Source organism: Gallinula chloropus, assembly GCF_964237585.1.
Source record: "Gallinula chloropus genome assembly, chromosome: 13".
Classification (NCBI taxonomy): domain Eukaryota; kingdom Metazoa; phylum Chordata; class Aves; order Gruiformes; family Rallidae; genus Gallinula; species Gallinula chloropus.
Window position 1 is genome coordinate 5,911,474 of NC_140098.1, and position 22,619 is coordinate 5,934,092.

Consider the following 22,619-nt stretch of genomic DNA (forward strand, 5'->3'; position numbering starts at 1 on the left):
AAGACGGATGCAAACCTTCTCCAAATGGTATAATGGAAATATTTGCTCTGAAAACTTCCTCCACAGTAAAAAATGCTATATAGTATTATGCAGTTCAGCGAACAGCTGGAAAGTTCCCCTTTTTCAAATAACCTCAAAATCTTCTTAAAACAAAGTTGAAAAGCTTTTTTTTTTTTTCCTTAAATAACTTTTGTTATTTAAGCTACAGGCTCGGTTGAAAGGCTGGTAAATACTTGTGAAGCTGCTCCCCTCGCTGATCGCAGGAATCTCCTAATGAGATGCAACACCAGAACACTCAGAGGACCAGACGGGCAGGCTTACTGGCCATGAACAGTAGCTGGATACGTGCTGCAACTCAGATGGGGCTGAAGTAAATTACAAGCAGTGCAAATTCTAAATCCATAATGTAATCCTAAAGCTAAATGGTGAGACATGAGGGCTTTACATCAACCACATTAATCGACCTTTTTAGAGGAAAAAAAGTTCAGCACCTCAAACAAGAGGTGTTCAGCAAAGGAAGAGGTAGTAATTAGCATGATTCGTGCTTTAGGCCTGGGTCTGCACAGCTTAACAGAAGAAATCAGATTTAAACATTTCAGTGCAACCTCTGAGTCTTCTACAATCACCTCATTAAGTTCTGGTGCTCCACCAAGGAGAAGTAGGGGCTGCGTTTCAGTGGGAGTTGTGCAGAAGGAAACAGTTCCTTGCTGACGTGTAAGCATCGCTAAACTGAGAGGGCTCACGTCTGTCTGGGCTTCCCTGGTGTTGGCATTTCTGCAGGGCTGTTTGGGAGTGTGCAAGCGCTGACAGCTGTGCTGCCAGTCAGAACGTGGACAAATATTAATGCTGTTTTTACAGCACGTACATACGGCGATGTGTTTGAGCTGTTTTCTGTTATTCTGACATTCATCTGCCCAGTTACTGTCAACAGTCACCAGTGACCTCTGACACAACTTAAGTATTTCAAGTGTTGCCTGAGTCGTAATCAGTCTGGTGAAAAACAAGTACCAGACTTTATAAGGCCAAATGGTCTCACTTTTGAATTTTTCACTCTTCTTAATTGAAAAGCTCCTCCTCAGCATCCCCTAAGCCTTTAACACAATTATACTGAGCGCTTCCTTTTAGTCTAATGATAGTTCTGCGTGTGTTTGCATTGCACATCAAGTGACACCATGAAAAAGCGTGTCCCAGCATTGCAGGTGCTATACCAACCGTGGGATAACTGCTTCTGCAGGGAGGAGAAGTTTGCAACGTAGGTTGCACTGCTGGTGCTAAACACATGTGGGCATTGGTCAAAGCAGCAAGTATATGTAAAAATCGGTGAGTTAAAATATGCTAACTAGAGGAAATACTGGTGATATTTTGTACTTCTAACAGTACCTTCAGTACTAATGCACAGGGCACAACAACATACTCTTATTCTGAATTGCTAAGCCTTGAAGTCATTACATTTTCCGCTTGAAGGCCTCTCCACTGACTGAGCTGCCTTTCAGCAGAGGATATCTGGACACAGCTCGTCATCAACGCCATAAGCATTGGCTTGAAAGAAGACACTGACTGAGACAGTGTGATAAAAGTTCAAATCTCTCCTAGCCTGGATACGCTGCCTCTGTGGTGCTCCTGCCTCTTGCATGGCTAGAAATGAGATCTAAAGCTGAAGGTCTGAAATTGGACGCAACATGTAGCAACACACTGTGCCACCTTCACACTACAGGACTGGCCAAAAAAACATCGTTCAAAGTGAACTATTCAAAACCCCTCTCTTCTCTTTCAGATCCAAATATTGGCAGTGATTAGTTTACTTCAAAGGAATCTTAACTGCTGCTATTTTGAGGGCAAGCACTGAGAGAAACAAGTAGGATGGAGTAAATCATCTTTGAATCTTTCAAATTTAGCGTGTCAGTATTTCCTAAATTCAGTAATTGGGCAGATATTTAGATGCTATTTCATCCATTCCAATTAACAACTTGCTATGCCCATGTAAGTCCCTGTAAAAATGACAAAATAGAGTTATAAGATGCTGTGGGAAAAAAACCCAACTTAACCTCAACCAAAGTAACCAAAACCCAATCCAGTTTCAGTGGAAAACTCAAAGGACCCCTAATGTCCAGAACTCTATCAGCATGCAATAGTATATGTCCACAGAACACTACAGGGGACAAGAGGGATAGGCTATGATTCTTATTAGAAGACAACCTGTTTGTGTCTCGTACTTTGAGGAAAGGTTTCAGAGAATTCATCCTAGTGTAATGACTACCCTGGTAATATTGCCAAGAGCAGTGTCTGGATGAGTTATTTAACACTTAATATCAGTTCACATAAATTAACATTGCCGTGTAGGAGTGAAGGAACATGATTTTTTCAAAATAGTTTTCTGCATTTCATATCCAAGTGTCATTTTTCATTGTTCACCATCCTGATCTCACTAAATCTCTGGCCCTGTTTGCATCCCTGCTAACCTTTACACAATGGAGTAGAAAGACAGAATATTCCAGTGTGTGCAAAAAAAAAAAAAAAAAAAAAAAAAAAAAAAAAAGACTAAAAACTTCTTATAGAGAGTAACTTATCTGGGCAACATAATCACAGTTCTGATCTATCTACCCCTCTGGTTTGCAAGACATAAAATACTTCTTGTGAGTTGTCTTATATCACTATACAGTAAACAATAAAAAAAATCAATGCTGCTTGTAAAATCTGCACAAAAGCTTGGTAGATAACTGGAAACAGACTTGTTACCCAGTTAGAAACAGGTCTTTTTGTATAAGAAGTTGTACAAACACCACAGATGTATAATCGATGCAAGCTACCAGTCCTGCTCAGAACACAATCTGATCATACTAGTCATAGGAACTATCCCACAGCTAGGGGCTGTGCAAGGAGACCACAGCCAGATTATAAATAGATTTACAGATTTTAAGGCCAGAAGGGACAATTATGGTCATCTAGTCTGATCTGCTGTACAACACAGGCCAAAGACCCTCACATGATAATTCCTGCATCAAATCATAACTACAATTTGAAACAAAACTGATTTACTTTAGTTTAAACATATTCTGCTTCACAGTAGTGAAGAAGAACCCAACATGTCCCTCGGTAAACTGTTTGACTGGTGAAGTATTTTCACTATTCAAAATGTGTGTCTTGTGTCTAGCTTGAATTTTTCCAGTCTACTTGCTACTACTGAACACTGCTACATTTTTCCCTGCTAGATTAAACAGATCTTTTCAACAAATAAAACCCCACCCAACCCTATTCCCTAAGGATGGTACTTACAGACAGCAAACCAGGCACCTCGTCACCTTCACTCACTCTTGAGTGGAACACCCTTCCCAATTTTTCAATGTCCTTTTAAATGATGGGTACCCACTAAAGCTTTGATGAAATTTCAAGTTGATATTAATCTTACACAGCCCAAGACTGTGTTTACATCCACAGCTATAGCAATCAACTAACAGTTCATATTCTGTTGCTTCTCTACCATAATCCTATGCCCGGTTCACGCCTCCAGTATTTGTTCCTTTACATTTTGCTCATTTAAAATTCACATTGTTGAAAAGAGCCCACTTGACTAAGTGACTAATCAGTGCTTCCCCGTGATTTTTAGCATCTTACCATTTTTGTGCCATCGGTGAATTTTTATCAACAGCTATTTTATATACTCTTCCAAATAAAGATGTAGCACCAAATAGCTGGAGTTGAAAGCACCGCTGTGGAGCTGCCAGTTTATGTGCCACTTCATCTCTGTATACTGGGGGTTTTGGTGTGGGGGATTGTCACATAAGGCAAGCTACTTTCACAAGACTTGAGACAAAGCGAGAAACCTGGCAACATTTACTTGCATAAAATAAAATTGAATTAACTGTACTACTAGTTCTTTATTAGTTAACAAAATCATTCTGCTATCTTACCCAAAACTCATGTCAGGGTAGTCCATTTAGAATTTCAAGGTCTTAATACTCTTTGGTTTTTGAAATTCTAGAATAGCCAGAGCTTTTTTGCTGCTTCTACGACGACGACTACTACTACTACTACTACTACTACTACTACTACTACTGCTAGTGCTCTGAATCTTTCTCTGTCTTCCAAGACATTTTTTTTTTTTAAATGAACTTTAATGATTTGGAGAGCTCTTCAGCCAGGGCTTTTTAAGACTTTATCTATAAGTTATCCAGTCTCATTCAGTCTAAAAAATATGAAAATGTAGTGGGCTATAGCATGACAGCCTCATTGCATAATGGCAGAATTGTACCATTGGAAAATGCTTATAAAACCCACCATGCCTGTTTCTAAAAACAGAGCAGAAGAGTGTTTACGCTTCTATACCATGGTTGATAATTTTATATCCATTCTTGTCCAGTATTAGCAAGATGCCAATTGTTAAACCTGACATCTACAGATTTTTACCCTCTTCTCCACAACCCTAACAGCCACATACATATTCTCCCTATTACTTTTAGTTTCCCTTATCAAATATCTGTACTTCGTAAGTATCTACTCATATTTAGTGCTGTGGGCTTCTTTATTCATTTTTCATATTTAACATGCAGCTTCTTAAAAATCCGTACTGTGCCCTACACTCTTCCCCACTGCACACCCCCCCCACACACACACACACACTCTCTTTAATATGAGTCTGTTTGTGGAGTGTGCCCCTCTGCTCCCGGGTGCAGGGAGGGCTGTGCATTGGTATGAGAACCCCAGTGCCCAACGCTCTGGCAGCCAGTTTTGACAGGCACTCAGGGACAATGTGAGTTGCGATTTGATCCTATACATTTCTAAACAAGCTACAGTTTTCTTTCATGCAAAGCAAATGAATTCAAACATCTTATAATTCCAGAGAATACTGCTTAATGAAAATACTGAAAACATTTTCCAGCATTTTTTATTTTACCATTGAAACAGTTATTGATAACCTATTTTATCCATTGTGCAGCAGATATTTTAGAAATGAATTGCTGTATGGTTTAATTAGTTCATTATTATGCCTATTCTTACATGGTAATTTCTTTTATCATTCTAATCATTCACTTCACACTTTTTAAACCAAATGGAATATCAAAGGTTCTGTAGGATTATTTTTGGATCCTGCACATGTTTCACCACACAATTAATCTGTTTGTCAGAAATACTAGTTAACTTCTTCTCTTTACTACTTTCCTTTACTAGCAATTTTTCTCTATCATAGAAGATGAAACTACCCCTAGCCTGTAACAGGACAGACATTTGATGGTTTGGACTCAGTTTATTAAAGATTTTTCAATTGTGCCCTAGGCATTGCAATAAAATATTTTAATTTTTATAAAGTTTTATAATTGAATATTTCCCTTTATTTATATCTCATCCGCGATATTTATTTAGTCTTTTTACATGTCTTTACTTAGTTAAAATGCAGAGAGATAAATATGGTTGTTCCTTTGCAGGGAAGATTCAGTACATTAATATAAACTGTACACTAATTCCCCCAAAGCATATATATATGTTGTAAACCTGAAGACTTTTTACACAGCTGCTTATTGCTAAACAGTGCCTTGTCCAGAAGGGGACAATCTGTGTCTCTAATTGCTGTCACTGAAGCTGAGATTCATTATGTGACTTTCCCATTAAAATGTGAGCATTAATTTGTATAATGAAATATCACCCACTGCAGTGTTCATTAGCCATGCCCTACTGTATACTGCACATTGTTAGCTACCTAGAAACTGTAGTTAATTTCACTAATGGATATTTCCCTACTTAGTGTTTGGTAGGAAATTTATACTGTAACATTACCTCTTAAACTTTTAAGGAAATTTAAATTCAATCAATTATTTTCAACAAAAGTTTGGGATGTCATTAAGACAGGAGAAAAGGCATGCTGTACAATGTTAAGGATGGGAAATCTGGAGAAATCTAGAGAAATGAAAAGTCCTTTTAGTTCATCTTAGAAATGTAAGAATAAAGGATGTTCAATACCAAAATTGTCTCCTCTTGGAGCACACATACCCATTTTCCTTAATTATTCATATTGCTCATCCCACTACAAGCGCCTTCAGAGAATGGCAACAGGCAGTCTTTTTTTAGGAAGAAAATGTGAATTGAATTCATTTAAAACAGCACCATTTTTACTGTATTTCATCAGTTCATCTAAGCAAGGTTTAAAATTGGCTAGTCACATTTCCAAGGGAAAATGCAGTAACACTGTAAATGTATATAATACATCTGTTACAGGCAAGATGTGTCATACACATTGAAACATACACTCAGTCAGTGGCCACAGCTCTACTAGGTTTTTTCTTCCTATCACTCTTTTTCTTAGGTTTTTTCTGTTGAGCACAGCCCAGACCTTCTTCAGGGCTCTACTTTGCTTACACACATTAGTCAAGGGATATAACTGTGCCAGTCACACTGGGAATGTACCTGAGCACAACCCCAAAGCAGTGTGCATCTGCAGTAGCTTCTGAAAGCTAACCCAAGGTGCAAAGAGGTGCCAGAGCTAATCTGAAGCCAGCCCCTACGCGATGCATCGCTTGTCAAAGGTGGAACGTAAGAAACAACCGTTTCCAAGCAGTCCAAAGGCATGTAAAAACCCACACCCATTGATTTGACTTGGAACTGAGAGTGCTCAGGAACATGCTCAGCTCCCTAAATGAAGGAACCTTAAATTGCTGCCCCCAGAGTAAAATGGAAACTCTGGAAGCATCTGCATATGGCACATTATGGGTTTCAGATACTCTGGTGGTTTTCTTTTTCACAACATCTGAGCATCCACAAGCCTTCTGTGTTATAACTGCCTCAGCTGTATTATTTATGATTAGATAACTGGGAGGCTGAATCCCAATTTGGCCAGTCCACCCACATGTCTATGATGCACTACTGCCATATATATATATATATATATGCTTTGCCCTTGGTTCTGCATCTCTTCACACCGTACACTGTGTGAGTTGAAGCAGGAGCCCTGAAGAAGCAGGACCATACAGCCCATCTCTAGTCTCTGATCAGTGTAAGTCACCTAGGAGGGCTTCAGGAGTTCTCTAAGTTCTGCCCTCTATAAGCCCCAAGGCTCTAAAGCGGTTTGCCCTGAGAGTCCTTACTCCCTTCCTTCAGGTCCTACTGAGGAACTCTCTCATCCTTTAACTGTTTTCAGAGCAAGGAAGAGGAGAAAATTATTTCACATAATTTTGCCCTTTTCTTCTTATCAAACAAGAACAATCAGAAATCATATCTTACTATCTTGCCCTTAAAGCTCTTCCTGGCTCAGTATCATTGAATTAGATAAGAAAAAATTCCACTATAATTGTGTGTTGGGACTCAACTTAGTGTGCTCAATAAAACCTTGATTCCCCCTCCCCCTTCAGAAGCTTATTATATGACAGCACACAGAAACTGAGACTCAGCGTGGGAAGGTTGCAACCATGAAATATCAAACAGAAAAAAGAAGCAACCCAAGCCACTAGCTAGTTCTTCTAAAACAGCACAGCTTCCTCTTGTGGAGGATGAAACAGCTTCTTTAGCTTTTTTTGGGCCAATTGCCACAGAAGCACCTCCTGGCTGGATGAGACTTTGGGTCTTGTCTTGGCATGCGTACCAAACCAACCTACTCGTGTGCCTCCTAACACACAGATGTTCGAAGGAACCTGACTTCTGCTGAACTGCTTGAGCTCATCTCTAACAAACAGGTGCTGTGAGAACAAGAACAGTAATTGAGTTAATGTAGTGGAGAAACACAGTAAAGTGTTTTTTATCAGTCAGTTATATGATCCAGGCATATAATAAAGACAGAGTGTGACATAAAAGGCAGGAAACTGTCCCTGATAAGTATGAGCTAACCAATATTTGTTTAATAACTAGTATCTATTACATCATTTCCATTTACTGCAAAGCAACTTAATTTTTATTTAATAACTCTAGTAATTTGCCAATTTACATTTTTATAATATTTATTAGGATTATTTCCAATATGTAAAACATTGCTCCATTTAAACATGCTCTTGTCATTATTTACAAATACTTTGTTCTCAACCTAATGGAAATCGATCTTTATCTATGTTAAAATCATAATGATTTTGAAATATATTGCAAATGTCGTTTCAACAGTCTGTATGAAGTTTTTGTTGTTGTTGTTGTTATTTTATACATGGTTTATTTTTTCTTGTTTTAATTTTGTTTAGTCAGTTTTATTATGCAAGTTTTATGGAATATTTCCATTGCAATTAATTTACTTTCCATTAGTTCTAAGCCACAAATACCAAATGCATAATCACTGCCATCTTTAAAACAAGAACAAAATGACCACTATATAATAAAGTAAAAGGGAGAGATGGGTATCCTGAGTTGATTTTAAAGGATTTTTCTTTGCAGCTTCAATAGTAAAAATTTCAAACTGTTTAAACCTCATAGTTACCAGATTATATTACGATAAAATAACTACCAATTATTTACTTTTACTACATTAGAGAGCAGGCAAATAGGATTTTCATCATGTTCCTTAATTTTTAAATTTATTTTTAAAATAATTTTCAGCCTTCACTTTTAAGTTTTTAAAACAAGGCCCCCAACATTAAGCATTACATCTGTGCCAGCACATGGGAGTAACATGACTGCTTATTTGGGGAAGGTAGGAAAATACAGCTTATCTGGTACTTCAGTGAAAAAAAATTAACAATTAAATTTTTAATGGAGGAGGTACAACTGGAAAGTGGTTCTTCATCCAGTTTGTTTTACCTATCCATTAGAACAGCAACAGTCAAATTCTGAAATTCATTTAAAATGGTTTAAAAGGAAAACTACTTCAAATTTACAGTGCCCATTCTGTTTACAAAAAGTAGCTTAATTCTCCAGGTTTGCACATTATCCCAGAGCCTATGACAATTACCCAATACTTGGAAGAAAACATTATATTGGCCATACACAGATTTTCTAGGGCTAAAGGATATCAGCATATCAGATAAGGGAAGCCAGATTTTAATTATGGATATAGTAAGTCTTCTTAAACATATACCATGTCTCTATGTGAACCTTACCATGGCCACATGTACTTTTAAGCTAACTTGGTATTGCAGTTTAAATGGAGTGGTTACAGTTTACTCGTACTGAGAGCAGTGCACCCGATGAGTGACATACCAGAATGAAGTGAGAATCCAGAGCAGTACTAAGTCTCTGTAGGGTAGAAATGCCATGATTTTTACTAAAATAAAACATGGTAAGTTTTACCATGGTGCAAAACACGGTAAGTTTTACTACTTATGAGTACTGTCGGGGGAGTTCTACTATAAATACATAAATAAATAAATAAAGTGAGCAGCTCCACGAAGCCGACGCATTCAAACGAACAGTGAGAGGTTAAAAACGAGCATGCTAAATGGAACAAAAATAGTAACGCTGAGAAAAACATACAGAATCCCTAAGCAGATGCTAAGGAAGGCCTTTGAAGCAGTTAGTATAACTAAGTCTGAAACCAATAGGCTTACGCCTATTGAAGGACAAGGGTAATTGAAGGAAACAGTGATGAAGCAGGGAAGGAGACAGAAATAACCCCAACTGGGAAAAGATGATTCTATTAAAGTGGTCTTTATCCAACAACACATTCCTTGTGCTTTTATTTAAGACTGTCATATATCTTTCTCAAAAGACTTTCTCCAACTAATGAGTCCAAATCTACACTGGGAATTAAGGCTCCTAGCCACATATTATGTTAACACCCCCCTCCCCCCCCATGGCATGTGTCGACAGTGCTCCGCTCACTTGTTCCTCTCACCTGTGTGTATTCTCAAGTGGACCTTTAAGTGATGTGATGTTCTGAAAGTTTTTCCACAATATGGGCAGTCTTTCATGGCAGAACCAAGGCTCCTGTCTCTCAGTAAAGCTGGCTGCTGGACTCCTACAGATCTCCCAGCTTCTTCTCCAATGTCTGCAACACAGAAATGTTCTCACATCACTTCAGCACATGTCAGAAGTTGTTCTCACTAAAACTGCTAACACAACACAAAGTTAAACATGTCAATACTACACCTGTCTATTTCATTCTTTAAATCTGACAGAATGCTGACAATTCATGTATTTTCTTGTTATTGTCTTAAATTATTTCATCTTTCCTACCATCATTTTAAGCAGCATATGGTACCTTTATATTGAACTGAATTATACAAGAAAAGAAACAGCTGTGTCAGCAGCTGGTTTGATTTCTTCTTTTGCTTAGTTCCTATTAATTTTTCCCCCAAAAGTTTTAGATTGTTGTTTTGTTGAATCTATTTAATTTATAAGTATTGTGAAAATCTGTATGCTTTTAGAGGGACAAGGCTTGCATCAATATATTAAAATCTCCGATAACAACAGAATTCCAGTGATGGGGGGGAGGAAGGGGGCGGGCAACCGAAGTGGCAATTTGTACACAGAAAGCTAATAAACTTCCTTCTGCAGCAGCTCAGCATCAGCTATGATGCAGGACCTAGTGAGTGACCTAATATCAAGAGAAAGGCAACGAAAAGATTGGTCAGATGAAAGGGAATTCCTTCTTCTCCCTCTGTCTCTCGCAGCTCACTTCAGTGTTCACAGCTACACTTACTCTTTGCATCACAATACAGTGAGTGAGACTCCAGGACACCTCTCCTCTCTCCTGACAGAAGGAAGCAGTACTTCTCAGCCATCTTGAATAAGCTGCCATTATCCAAGCAGGCTGTGAGCAAAATAACTTACCAAAGGCTGACATAAAAATTGCAAAACTGTCGGGCATTTTTAAAAAGTCATTATTCAAACCACGCAAGACTCATCCACTCATCTATCATCTTGTACTTACAGGGTCACGTCATATCACACGTATGTATCAATCCACAAATTCACCAAAAAATACCATGGCAAATGCTGAAATTCTGGATTTCTGGATATGAAATTCTGGAAATCTGAATTTCCAATACCAGCACGCAGGCCACAGAGGTGCAATACACAGAGACACGTCATCGCTGTGCAAAAGCTGAGCTATGTGGGTTACACTGAGGTGGGAAGCACACAGTTAAAATCTGCATGCAGAGCCTTGATTATTTCAACCATAAAGTCCTGACTAAAAATGTTCTGTCTTTACCCATTTGATATGTAACTAAAGCTGTCAGGAAACATAGTGCAGTTTACACAGCACTGCCTTTTAAATGGAAGTGATGGGACATAAGAAAGACTCAAATATTTGGTTCTAATAAAAACTATTCACACAGTAGCACAGACCTGAATACCACATTTCTGGAAAAGGTATTTCATCAGTTCTTGTAAAATGGTTCCTCTAAACTATTTCACTTAAAGAAGGGGATGATAGAATGATTAAATATATATATATGTATATGCTTATCGTAGCCGTGTATGTAATGAAGCAATTGCTAGTTTTTAAATGGCAAAATTGGATACTTTTCACATCATGTTCTTTTTTAACATTTTCTGATCCTACACTACAGAGGTAAAGCACAATATTTAAGTTAGAGAGCTAGTAACTGTCAGTTTGACTTATTCACAAGCATGTAAAATAACATACTGCAGGAATTTATTTTGTCTTTAGGAGTCCAGGAAAACATATATAGGTGTTAGTCTATAATTCCCTGGTTTTCCTCCTCAAAAGTTGTACATAATCATGTCTTCAGCTGCTTCGGGAAAAAATGAATTCCTGAGTGCAAAAAAAGATTTTTCTGAAGTGCAAAATACAGAATGCATGATGATAAACTGCAGGATTTTATTTTGGTTTTCAATAAATACTCTATGAGCATTATAGATAAATATATAGATAAAGCTAACAAGCCACTCAGGAGGAATTTGCCAAATCAGTCTACTAGTTATGTTTTGCTATATGTCACTCTAAATGATGGCCTGTTATCCATTTGCCTTTTATCTTTCTATCTAGAATATGTGTGGCCCAATAAAAAAGAATAAATTTGTAAGATAAACAGCTCGCTTTGCAGATTTAAGAGTCTAATTTTCACTTTACACAAAATTGAATTTTTTCAAGGCAGCGAGACGATGGAGTTTACTCTAGCACTAATCCCTCTGAAAAAGCAAACTGAAAACAACAATGAAGCAAAGAAAGATGTGGGTGGTCTGAGGAGTTTTCTTTTAGATTTAAGTAGACATACAGTAGATAGCTCCAAAGGCTTTACTCCACCAGGGGCCTTACCTTGAAGAATTTTTCTTCCCACAGTGAAAGCATTCCTAAGACTTTAAAGCTGGGCTGAGGGGTTTCCTTTTGAATTCCTCAGCCTACAAAGCCCACCGAAGCGCTGGAGGCCATCGCTACCTGAATGAGCTGCTTTACATCTAAGTTCTTTTATTGCAAACAATGAACAGATACGTTCAAGGCTGCCGACTGTCCCCATCGAATGCTACCCCAACTTCTCACTAGGGCCCCACTTTGGCATATCGTACCTATTTGTCAAAGCACTTAAATTTAAACTGTGCTTAACTTTCAAACACATTTAAGTCTCGCTGGCTCTGGTACCAAGGTTTTCGATACTGAGTATAGAAGCAACTCATGGAAAGCAAAGAGGGGAAAAATGTGACACAGAAAAAAAGAGAAGAGAGCATCAGCAAGGAAAAAGTTCAGCAGCACACGGGTGAATACAGGCTATGCCAACCACAGCTCTTCCAAGAATCTTGTACTCCAGACCTCCGATATCCCCTTTCTCTTGCCACTGGGACTCCCTTCCTAGGCAGAAACTCTCAGGACTGTTAGACTGTGCAAAACTGTGGATGTTTTACAAACCTGCAGAACTAGGATTGGCCCTACCAAATTAATTTAATTTATTATTTACTTGAGATTTGAGCTATGGTTTTCAGGCTGCTCAATTCCGAGGGTAGAAGAACAGGAAGGAAAGAGAACAGTTACTTATCTTACAGCCATTGTGGTTCACTCAGTTATGCGGTCTACTTGCTCTGCACTTGATGCACGTGAGATTAGACTGTTTTTTCACTATCTACTTCCATTATAGGCAGGTCTACGTCCTGATTGTCTTCCTGCCCATCCCAACCTTTCCTGATTCAAGTGCAGGAAATAACAGCACAGAGTATAAAATATTGTAGATGTGCATGCCAGACGTAAGGCTTCTGAGCTTTGTCTCTGAACTTACTTTTGCTGAGCTTTCCTTTCACTTTGAAAGCATCTGTTCACAGCAGAAGTCATAGGCAGAAGTGCAAAAAGCAACATTCAGTTCTGTATATGAAACCAATCTTTGTGCCAGTGGAAAGAGAAAGCAACTGCTGTGAGACCTGCAGCTACCACGTATGCCGTACCTGTGGTTGAACTTGGCAGTGTTAGATTAACGGTTGGATTCGATGATCTTAAAGGTCTTTTCCAACCAAAACGATTCTGATTCTGTGATTCTGTACTGCTCTGTGCCACGGGACACAGAGGAATTCAGTCACGAAGCAGCTCCCCGGGTGGTAGGACAGGGGCATCTCTCAGCTACACTCAGTAACTGTGCACATGTTCTCATGGGACACGTGCAAGGAAATAAAGTTCATTTTAAAATCCAAGGGGACAGACTATTTGGCCAAAAGGTGTGCAAACCTATTTGCCACACAGACTGAAGCAAAAATGAAGCAATCCATAAGATTAGCATTCGAATGATTGGCCCTTCTTCAAGCAGGTACCCCCTCTTCTCAGGAGAGGAGGGACAAAAAGTCCACACTCCTTGCCTAGCATGGAGGTGATCTGTGTAGTGCTGCAGGCTGTTTTCACATCCCCACAGTCCCTGGAAAGGAAATTTCCACCGAGCCAGATAATCCCAACAAACAGTTTTAAACCAGGAGCACTTTTACAGTAGCAGATTAAAAGAAAGTGAGAAACACACCAGTGAATCCATTTTTACAGCAGGTATCTTACTAGGTCTCAGAAATGATCTACCCCAAACGAGTCACTGCCACAACTGGCAGCGCCCTCAGCACGTGGATAGGGATGCTACAGGGGTACAATGCCAACTTCTGTGGATATTTCTAGAGAAGAAGAACTTAGATGGATAGTGAATCAGCTTCTGCTGTGAGTACACAATCTAGCCAGTCATATGAACAGCAAAAGAAAAAGAATTATTTCAGGTTTCTACGACTGGTCTACCTGTCTGGGATAAGTTTATTAAGCTGATCAGAAAATATTTGATCACTTCTGCAAAAAGGAAACACGTTTTCAGTAGGTTAGGTAGCAGCACTGACCTGAGTCATGCCAACAGCCGTGCTTTCAAAGGAGCCATCTACGCACATGGCCTGTGATTTCTACAGGAGTATGTATTTGCTGAGTGAACCCCTGCACTTTCACATACACAAAGAGGTACTTGCATGTTGAAAGGAGCTAAATTGCAGTTCTCATGCAGGCTAAATTGTCAGTGAAGTCAGTTGGAATTTGTCAACACAAGGGTGGCCAAATTAGCCAAAACCAGGCAATCACATGGCAAAGGTAATCAATACACAAAATAGGTAATCATCACACTTACAAGTCTGCGTTTGCTCTTGCACATTTTTTTAGATGTTACTAAAGAATCCTTTGAAAGCATGGTCAGAAACCTTTCAAGCTGCATGGAATCCTGCATTCTCATACATTTCTGAAATTCAAAATACTTCTAATTCTTTAGAACTGCCTGTAAAAGTTAACAAAACATGGTGCAATGAGAAGTGGTAGTGATCATGGTTATTTTTGATGAGCTATAAACCACCCAGTTTAGCCCATATTGTGGCAGGAAAAATTATATCCTGGATGTACTGTCAAGAAGAGAGAAGATACTACATGGTCTTTAAGGTCCTTTCCAACCCAAACCACATTCAGTTGAGTTTATCTTGTTACCACTGCCACCTTTACGCAAGTACACCTGGACTTGACCACCTCATTCCCTGGGAAGCAGAATAGGATACGCAAAATTTACTGGGCAAAATGCTTTATCCTTCTTGCCTGTTCCTCAGAGAAAGCTTTAATACTACTGAAAATAGTGGAAAATAGGAATATAATTAGGGTTATAATTAACCATATTTTTCTAGCTACCTGAAGTAGTTTCAATTAATATGCTTTGATGTAAAAGAGGACAGAATCTGGCCCAGTGCTCATAATTTGAAATTAGAATCCTATTAGCAGATGTCACTACATTTTTTTGCTGGAGAAGTTCATGGCTTAAAATGAAAGAGTCTAATATTACTAAATATTACTGTTATATTTTAGGCCTCCGGAAAGAGTTACTAATGTCTTAGGTCAGGAACAACTTGCTGTCTCTATTGTTTCATCAAGGATTTGGGGTTTATAATGACCATATATGGGAATCTTAAACTGTTAGCCATTAATATGGATTGGCAGAGAATTTGTTTAAACAGAGAGCTATTTTAGAAGAGAATTGGAAAGGAGGCCTACTAGTGAGAAAGCAGCATTCACATTGTTTGTATTATTAGAAATAAAGATTATACCAAAGGTTCCACTGGTAAATAAAAAGATACCGCTTCTGACATCAGACTTCCCACTTAGCCCTCTGAACCACCCAGGCAAACCCTGGGCACAGGCTGCCCTGCCTCTGCTGTGGATTAGAGCATGAGCAGATTTACATTCAACATGCAGTCAGAACTAAACTGAACTAAAACTAATAGCCGTGTACATGAGGTAAGACTGGCAACATTCAGACACAGGCAAATGGCAGTCATACCCAATGCCTGGGGCTACCAGGGAGGTGCTTAGGCATTATTTCAAGCAGAAAGGGACCCAAAATGTTCTAAGCAAATTCTTAGTACCTGATAGGTTGGTGACTTGGAGGCAGCACACACACTTTAAACCCATACCCGGCGCAGGAGACACACTTGAAGCTGGGTGGTGAGGCTGGGTGGTTTTTACACCCCATGGGTGCAAAACACTTTGCATGACAATACTACATGCATGCAAATGTTGGTTATATCTTAAAGCTTTTCACTGCAGTCTGCATTCTACAGTGCACAAGAAGCTGTATATACAGCACAAAGAAACATCAATAGACACTTAACCAAAATTAAGCTTTTGTTTATCTCAAAATATTTCTTACCCTCTTTTTTCATTTTAATCAAATTCCCCACAGAGTTTGTGTTTTGGAGCTCTTAGCAGTCTTACTTTTCAAATTGTTCTAAATCTTTAAAACCTTTTAAGATAATCAAAGTACAAACACAGTATCTGAGTGCATCATTTTAGCTGCCTGATTTGTTTGAAGAATCGTGTGACCAAAGGACAGAAAATCAGATGCAGTACTTAAACCCAGGGTTGGTTACTTGCCATTAACTTACAGAGCTGAGTTTGGACTGAAAATGAAGCATACTGAAAAGAATTCTTTTTTGGAGAGAAGATCTTTTGCATGAGACCTTTTTAAACTTTTTTTTTTTTAAAGAAAGAAGACATCTTAAGCACCTTACAATATCTTTCATTTAACAGTTGGCAGAAGGAAAGTCCCAGATGAACATTGGCCTGTGTCTTTCTCTTTAACCAGCTGAGTGATCCAAGCTTCTAATAAAGCTGTTCCAATTATTGTAAAAGTCATCTAGTACCTTATAGCCACAAATATTGACAGTTTATTGCACAACGCATTCATGACATTTGAAGGTCACATCATACATAATACATACAGTTTTATAAAAGTGTCTGGAACAAAGAGATACATGATCAGCAATTACAGCTTACCATTTGAGGGTGCAATTTTATACTTAAAGTGAAACACTATATGAAATGCAAACTCTTAATAAAATAGTTCATTTTCTGTATTTCTTCTTTTATTAATTAGTGATACTGAGTTCAGTTGTACAAAATTGGTGGAATGGGGTCCATGCCCCAAGAATATTGCAGTTAAGTATCTTTATTCTGCAAGCCATCACACACATTCTTAGCTCAGTGTGAGAAGAAGTTAAGCTTAAAACTTCCATATGACTACTGCATGCTTCTCCAGCCCTCCTGAATGCAATGAAACTTCAACACTTACATTTGACTCGGGGCCTTACCATATTATTGGAATATTATTTTGATAAAACTGAATTGAAATAAAACTGGAAAGAAGGCTGAAGGCATGTCAAACTACATCTTCTTCCAATGCTCATGACTTTTAAGGCTAGTCTAAAATCACACACACAAATAGTATAATTAAAAGGTGTAAGTTGCAATTTATGGAGTCAGACCTGTGCACAGTCCTTCAGTGAAGTCAACAAACATCAGGGATACACAGAGAACAGCCATGAGAGTGCTTCTCTTTCGTTAATCACTCTTCACTTTTACGACATCACCAGTAGGTCCTGACACCTCCAGCCACTTTATGTGAGCTGAGCTTGCAGCAAATGACCATGGATCACTACATCTTTCCCTCCAGCACCACTTTTGCTGTTGGGGTGTTTTTTTCAAATTCTTGTTATCTTCTTTTCTAAGCCCTTTACATGAAAGATTCTTCCACCAACCAACTGCTCCACTGTCTTTTCATCTCTGTTACTCAAAAATTACAGCTTTGAAAGCCCTGGTTCAGGTACCAGATGGCCTTAAAGCCCATACTACTCAGGTTATAGCAGCATCTACAGGCTACCTGCATCATATTCCCACCTCTGAGATTTGCTGAATGGCTACATGGAGCTTGATAAACACTTTTACCTAGCATTGCTCTCCTGATGCCAAGGCTAGATCAGATATCCAATTTGGGAGAGTTGCCTTACAGTCCCTCTTTAATTAAGTACTCCTGATCTCCCACTCCTGGGATGGATTGCTACTGCTGATTAAGCTCCAGAAGTAAGGATCTGTGGAGGCAATTTCATGAGGGAGAAAATGAAGTTGCTAGCTAATCAGCTAAAAGAACCATTAACTGGACTTCTGTGAATGAATATATTGCCTTCTTCTTGCTTCCATACTTACCCTTCCACTTGTTAGCATCTCTACAAACCTACAAACCAAACAGGTAAGGTGTACTTCATTATGACCTCCATCTTGCTCCTAAACTGCATGTGGAACAAACAGAACCATTTGGTACAGCATTCAGGCTACACTGTGAAGAAAATCCAAGACGGCGTCAATGAACTGTAGGAAAGATGGTGAATCTGAGTGGAAGAGAGTGGTATTGAACCTGTTTTCTCTAGTTTCTTCCCATGTGCCCAACAATAGTGTCTGTGAGATTTTAAAAGGCATGAATTAACCCTGCACATAGTTTTCAAAATCCATTAGTACATTTTCAAATCTTTTGTGCAATATGGAAATAATGACACTGGCCAAGTTTCACCCTGAGTTGCCAGTGTTTAACTGATCCAAAACCAATTTTTTTACAGTCAGAACCACAGATCTGCCCACGTTATAAGTAGCTTTCATGGCATCAGGTATCATTGGAGAAGTTTTTGCATACTATTGACTAAGAAAACCCCTTCTCGTTGTTATTATTATTACACTGTCATAGGGTGGCAAAATCAGCACAGAAGTGCCAGTAGAAGGTCATCAGATTTTATAAAAATTCATTCTAATAAAGAAAAATGTAAATTATTTAAAATGTCACAGGAGCATCTTTCTGTAGACACCCATAATAAAGATACCAACAATAGAATCAGTCACAAAAACAACTGTACAGGTAGCTAAATTACCAATTTTCCCCTCAACAAAATGAGAAAGAATATGGACTGTCGTTCCATTTACAGGTTACCGATTACAGAGGACCTGACACAGTCTCCCAAAAAGTGACTAACGTCATGGTATGTGTTATGACATCTGGACAGACTACGATAGTACAGACTTTTCCAGTATCCTTATTTTCTTACTTTTTACTTTCCAGTGCTGCCTTCAAACTAAATGACTGCTTTGAGCCAATACAAATACCTCTGTAAATAATTTTTCTCACATTTAACTTCTTTGGTACACGCCACTTAAGTATAATTTCCAACTTCTTTCCCCATTTCACAAAAAAAAATGAGCTATACTTGAAGAAATGAGCAACTCCAAGCTGCTGAACCTATTTTACTAGCACCCCAGTGCTAGCATGTTAATTACATGAGTTTTGCTATAATGGAAAACTATTGTTTAAATTCATTACTACTAATCTTGAGAAGGATCCTTTAACTATTTGGTAGGGTTTTCCCCCTCAATGGTTTAACAGCGTACTGTGGGCATAGTGAGACCATGATGTCTTTAAATGTGATATTATATGAATGGGCTCATTAATTTTTTTTTTACACTAATGATGTATCTCGAAATGTACATTACTAGGTCAACCTGTATCCATGTTTTGTAAAATAGCCTTAAAATACACTGAAAACGTGCCATTTGCGGGCCATAAAATTCTGAAATGCTGCCTATGGAGCTGATACATCTATAATCCAGTTTTCCTTTTCTACTATGAAAATATATTTCCTTTCATCCAAACTATCCTGGTAAAAAAAGGAAAAATACTATTTTGAACACTCTCCTCTGATTTAGCTGAGCTTGTGGCAATAACTGGTTTAGGCATAGGCTTCAGTATGCTGGAATGATCCTGAAACTAATTTTGCATGTGTTGGAGTTGGCCTGTGGCCACGCACGTCAGTATGCTGGAACAGAGTTATCTAAATCCTGAGCCTTATTTTACATGTGCTGGTGTTGGACTGTGGCCCTGCAATCTTTTAGGTCTCCATCTGTAGCTATCAAAGCCAGGGTGTGCCCAGCCACTCGCTACTGCTCACTGCTTTCCTTCCACAGGAAAGCTAAAGGCTCCCAACCACACTCCCACACACACATCAGTGTGACCATGGGCTCTTCAGAGCCCTGGCTGGTCTCACCAACCTTTCTCTAAAGCCTCTGTGCTGCCACGGCTGGCCTTTTGCAGCCCATCACACTTCTTGTAACACTATAATCCTAGAGAGTTATCAAGTCCCACATCAGTGATGAGACATACCAATCTCTGGGACAGATGTTCCCTCAGATTGAGTTAATTCCTCTTTCAATACCAGGTAAAGCCACCCACTGATTTTTAAGCAAGCTATGAAGACCGTAGCTCCCAGACTGATGGAAGGTCCCTCCCAGATGGTCTAGTCAGAAGCTAGGAGTTGTTTTCTTCTGGGGAAGGGGAAAAGAAACGAGAAGAATGGGCAGTGAGAAGCCACATTCCCCCCAAAATGCAACAAACACTGGCTGTGTGCAAAGTGGGAACACCAATGGCAGTAATGGGGACTGAGCAAAGCAAGGTTGGTTGTACAAAGTACTTCTCATCACCCCAAGGAGAACTGGTATGTACAAGCTGATGGTAACACTGTACAGTTTTTGGAAGCCTCCTTCTACTTGCTTACAGTTCATCCACATTAATGCACTGGTAAATACATATTTTAACCCATCAGCAGCATCTATAAAATTAGCAGATAATTCAGACTACATCATGAACTAGCTAATTCTCTACCTTCAGTTAATAACACTTTGTCTCTGTGGAGCCTACTGAACTGAGGAAACCACCTCACACTAAGGTCAAAAATCCGACATTCAAACGAAGATTGGGCATTTTTCTGGACTGGACAGACACAGGTTAGCTTCCTGGCTAACCTGACAGACACAGGTTAGCTTACCGGCTGCCTCATTGACAGAGGAAGACTTATTCCAGGAGATGGAGAGTTGTTCCAACCCTTAGCTTATTAGCAATGCACTTTCTTCAAACTCCAACAGTAAAAGAAATTCAAACCCCAGGTAGTCTGCATGCACGGAAGCACCTTTTGTTTAATAAATAATTCAACCGTGTGTTCCTTTTTAATTTAAAAATGGTCTGACTGAACAGTCAACAGAGTGAACTAAAGTTGGCAAAACACAGTGTTGAAAAATTAAAAAGTGTATTCAAGGCTGTATTTGCTTCACTTCTCATATACTGGAGAGACAGCCTGTGCTGAAGTTCTAGCTTTTTTCTTTTTCTTTTAAATTATACAAATACAGTCACATGATGCTCACTTGATTTTGAAAGCTGCCTTGCCCTGGAATCAATCTGTCTCTGTTACCAGCACAGCAGCCACTGCTCCTCTACCTTAAGAACATCATCAGAAATTCATCCAAAATGTTCTCATGAGCTCCTCCACCATGCCTGTGGAGGTCAGACTTAACTACTGACCCTCTTGGAAATCAGAAATACTCTAACACATTTTGGAAATTTTCAGACCATCATCTGAAGGATGATGCCATGTATTAACAAGTGTATGGTAAGGTACAGGAAACATATCTGGCTGCAAAAATCTGCAGATAATGATGCAATAAAATCCATCCTGGGACTGAATTTGCAACACAGTATTGCAAATGCATAGCTGGAGTCAGCTGAGTGCACTGGAGACAGCCAAAGCATATAGAGCTATCTTCAGTTTGAATTCACAGGATCAGTTTCTGTAAAACAAAATTCTTTGCAGTGATCAGCTGAAGATAAAAAGTAAAAAAGCAAATAGAGTCAATTCTTACACTTAGCCTTCTGCACCACAAGAATTTTTGTTTAAAACAATTTCTTGAATCTCAGAGCAGATAGCAAGGAAAAAGTAATGCTGTGGCAAAACCTCCTCATTTCAGATTCCCAGTGATCTCCCTGTTGCCCCACACATCCCAAAGCAGCAGCAGGTACTTAATGCCTCCGTAACAAAGTACAGCCTTTCAGTTTCTACTCTGGGGACTGTCTGATTGCCATCGCTGTGAATGGCTTTGCAGTGTTTCACACTCTTTCTGATCAGTGTCTTCTGAACCAGTGACTACTCTGTAACCACCATGCACATCCACTGACATGAAGTTACCAGTTTGATGATGCTCATGCGACGTTAAATGCTGACAGAAGGAAATCTTACTGCCAAAAGGTAAGAAATGCAGAAAGGAGATCTTTACAGGGAAGGAATATAAGGGAAACCTAACCCTTACAAAGTAGCACTGACTTTAAAGAAAATGACCGGCAATACAACATACCTTTAAAAATGGACATACTTATTTAAAATGCATCTTCTTAGAGCTACAGGATGATAGACATGAATCACATATGGATAGACAGAAGTTTCACAAGTACATGCTGAATAATTCTAAAACATATGGAGGAAGACCAGCTTTTCACAAAATTTTCACTATTCCCAACAGCAGTAAAGCTACCTGCAGTACACAGGATGAAAACACCAACCAGACCAGATGAGCATTTCATATAGATAGGAAACTTTCAACACCTTGCTCTGTGGTGACAAAACAGCCTACAAATTCTATGGACAAAATCTATCTCTAAATCAGACAAAATCTGAACGAACGCATCAGGATGATAACTATAGAGATTGTTTAGACCCAAACTCCTACCTGGCAAGTTGCAGAGTCTCAAGATCCTAGGGCCATTTTCTAGCTCACACTGAGACACTGCCGCAAGGGCCATCTCAGTGAACAGACTAATTGAAACGCTGAGAATGCAGGCTACTGCATTTGTGGAGACACATGTTGCCATGCCTTTTCAGGATGGTAGTAGTGGGAGCCACTCCAGTAGCCTGGCAAGCCCATCCAGAATTTGGTACATAACAAACTGGCTCGCGACCACTTACATTTGAAAGCTGTCTACAGCGGGACTGGCCAGCCTAAGTCAGTCATGTATGGGGTTGATGAAAGGTGAACAGCAGAATAAACTGGTCACATGAAACTGAAATAATTTCAACAATTTTACTAGTGGTGGTTCTTTACTGGCTACAGATTCTGTGGTATCTCACTACGGGTAACATGC

The 22,619-nt window shown here is 39.0% G+C and overlaps 1 protein-coding gene across 1 annotated transcript in view; it reads right to left on the bottom strand.

The window, feature by feature from the left end:
• The window catches only part of ZNF536 (zinc finger protein 536), a gene marked incomplete at its 3' end in the record, with an annotated part of 244,601 nt that overhangs the window by 124,171 nt on the left and 97,811 nt on the right, over positions 1–22,619 (bottom strand). The window contains exon 3 of the mRNA XM_084270017.1: positions 9,737–9,889. Coding sequence (XP_084126143.1) covers positions 9,737–9,889 — 153 coding nt within the window. The remainder of the gene's footprint in view (positions 1–9,736; positions 9,890–22,619) is intronic.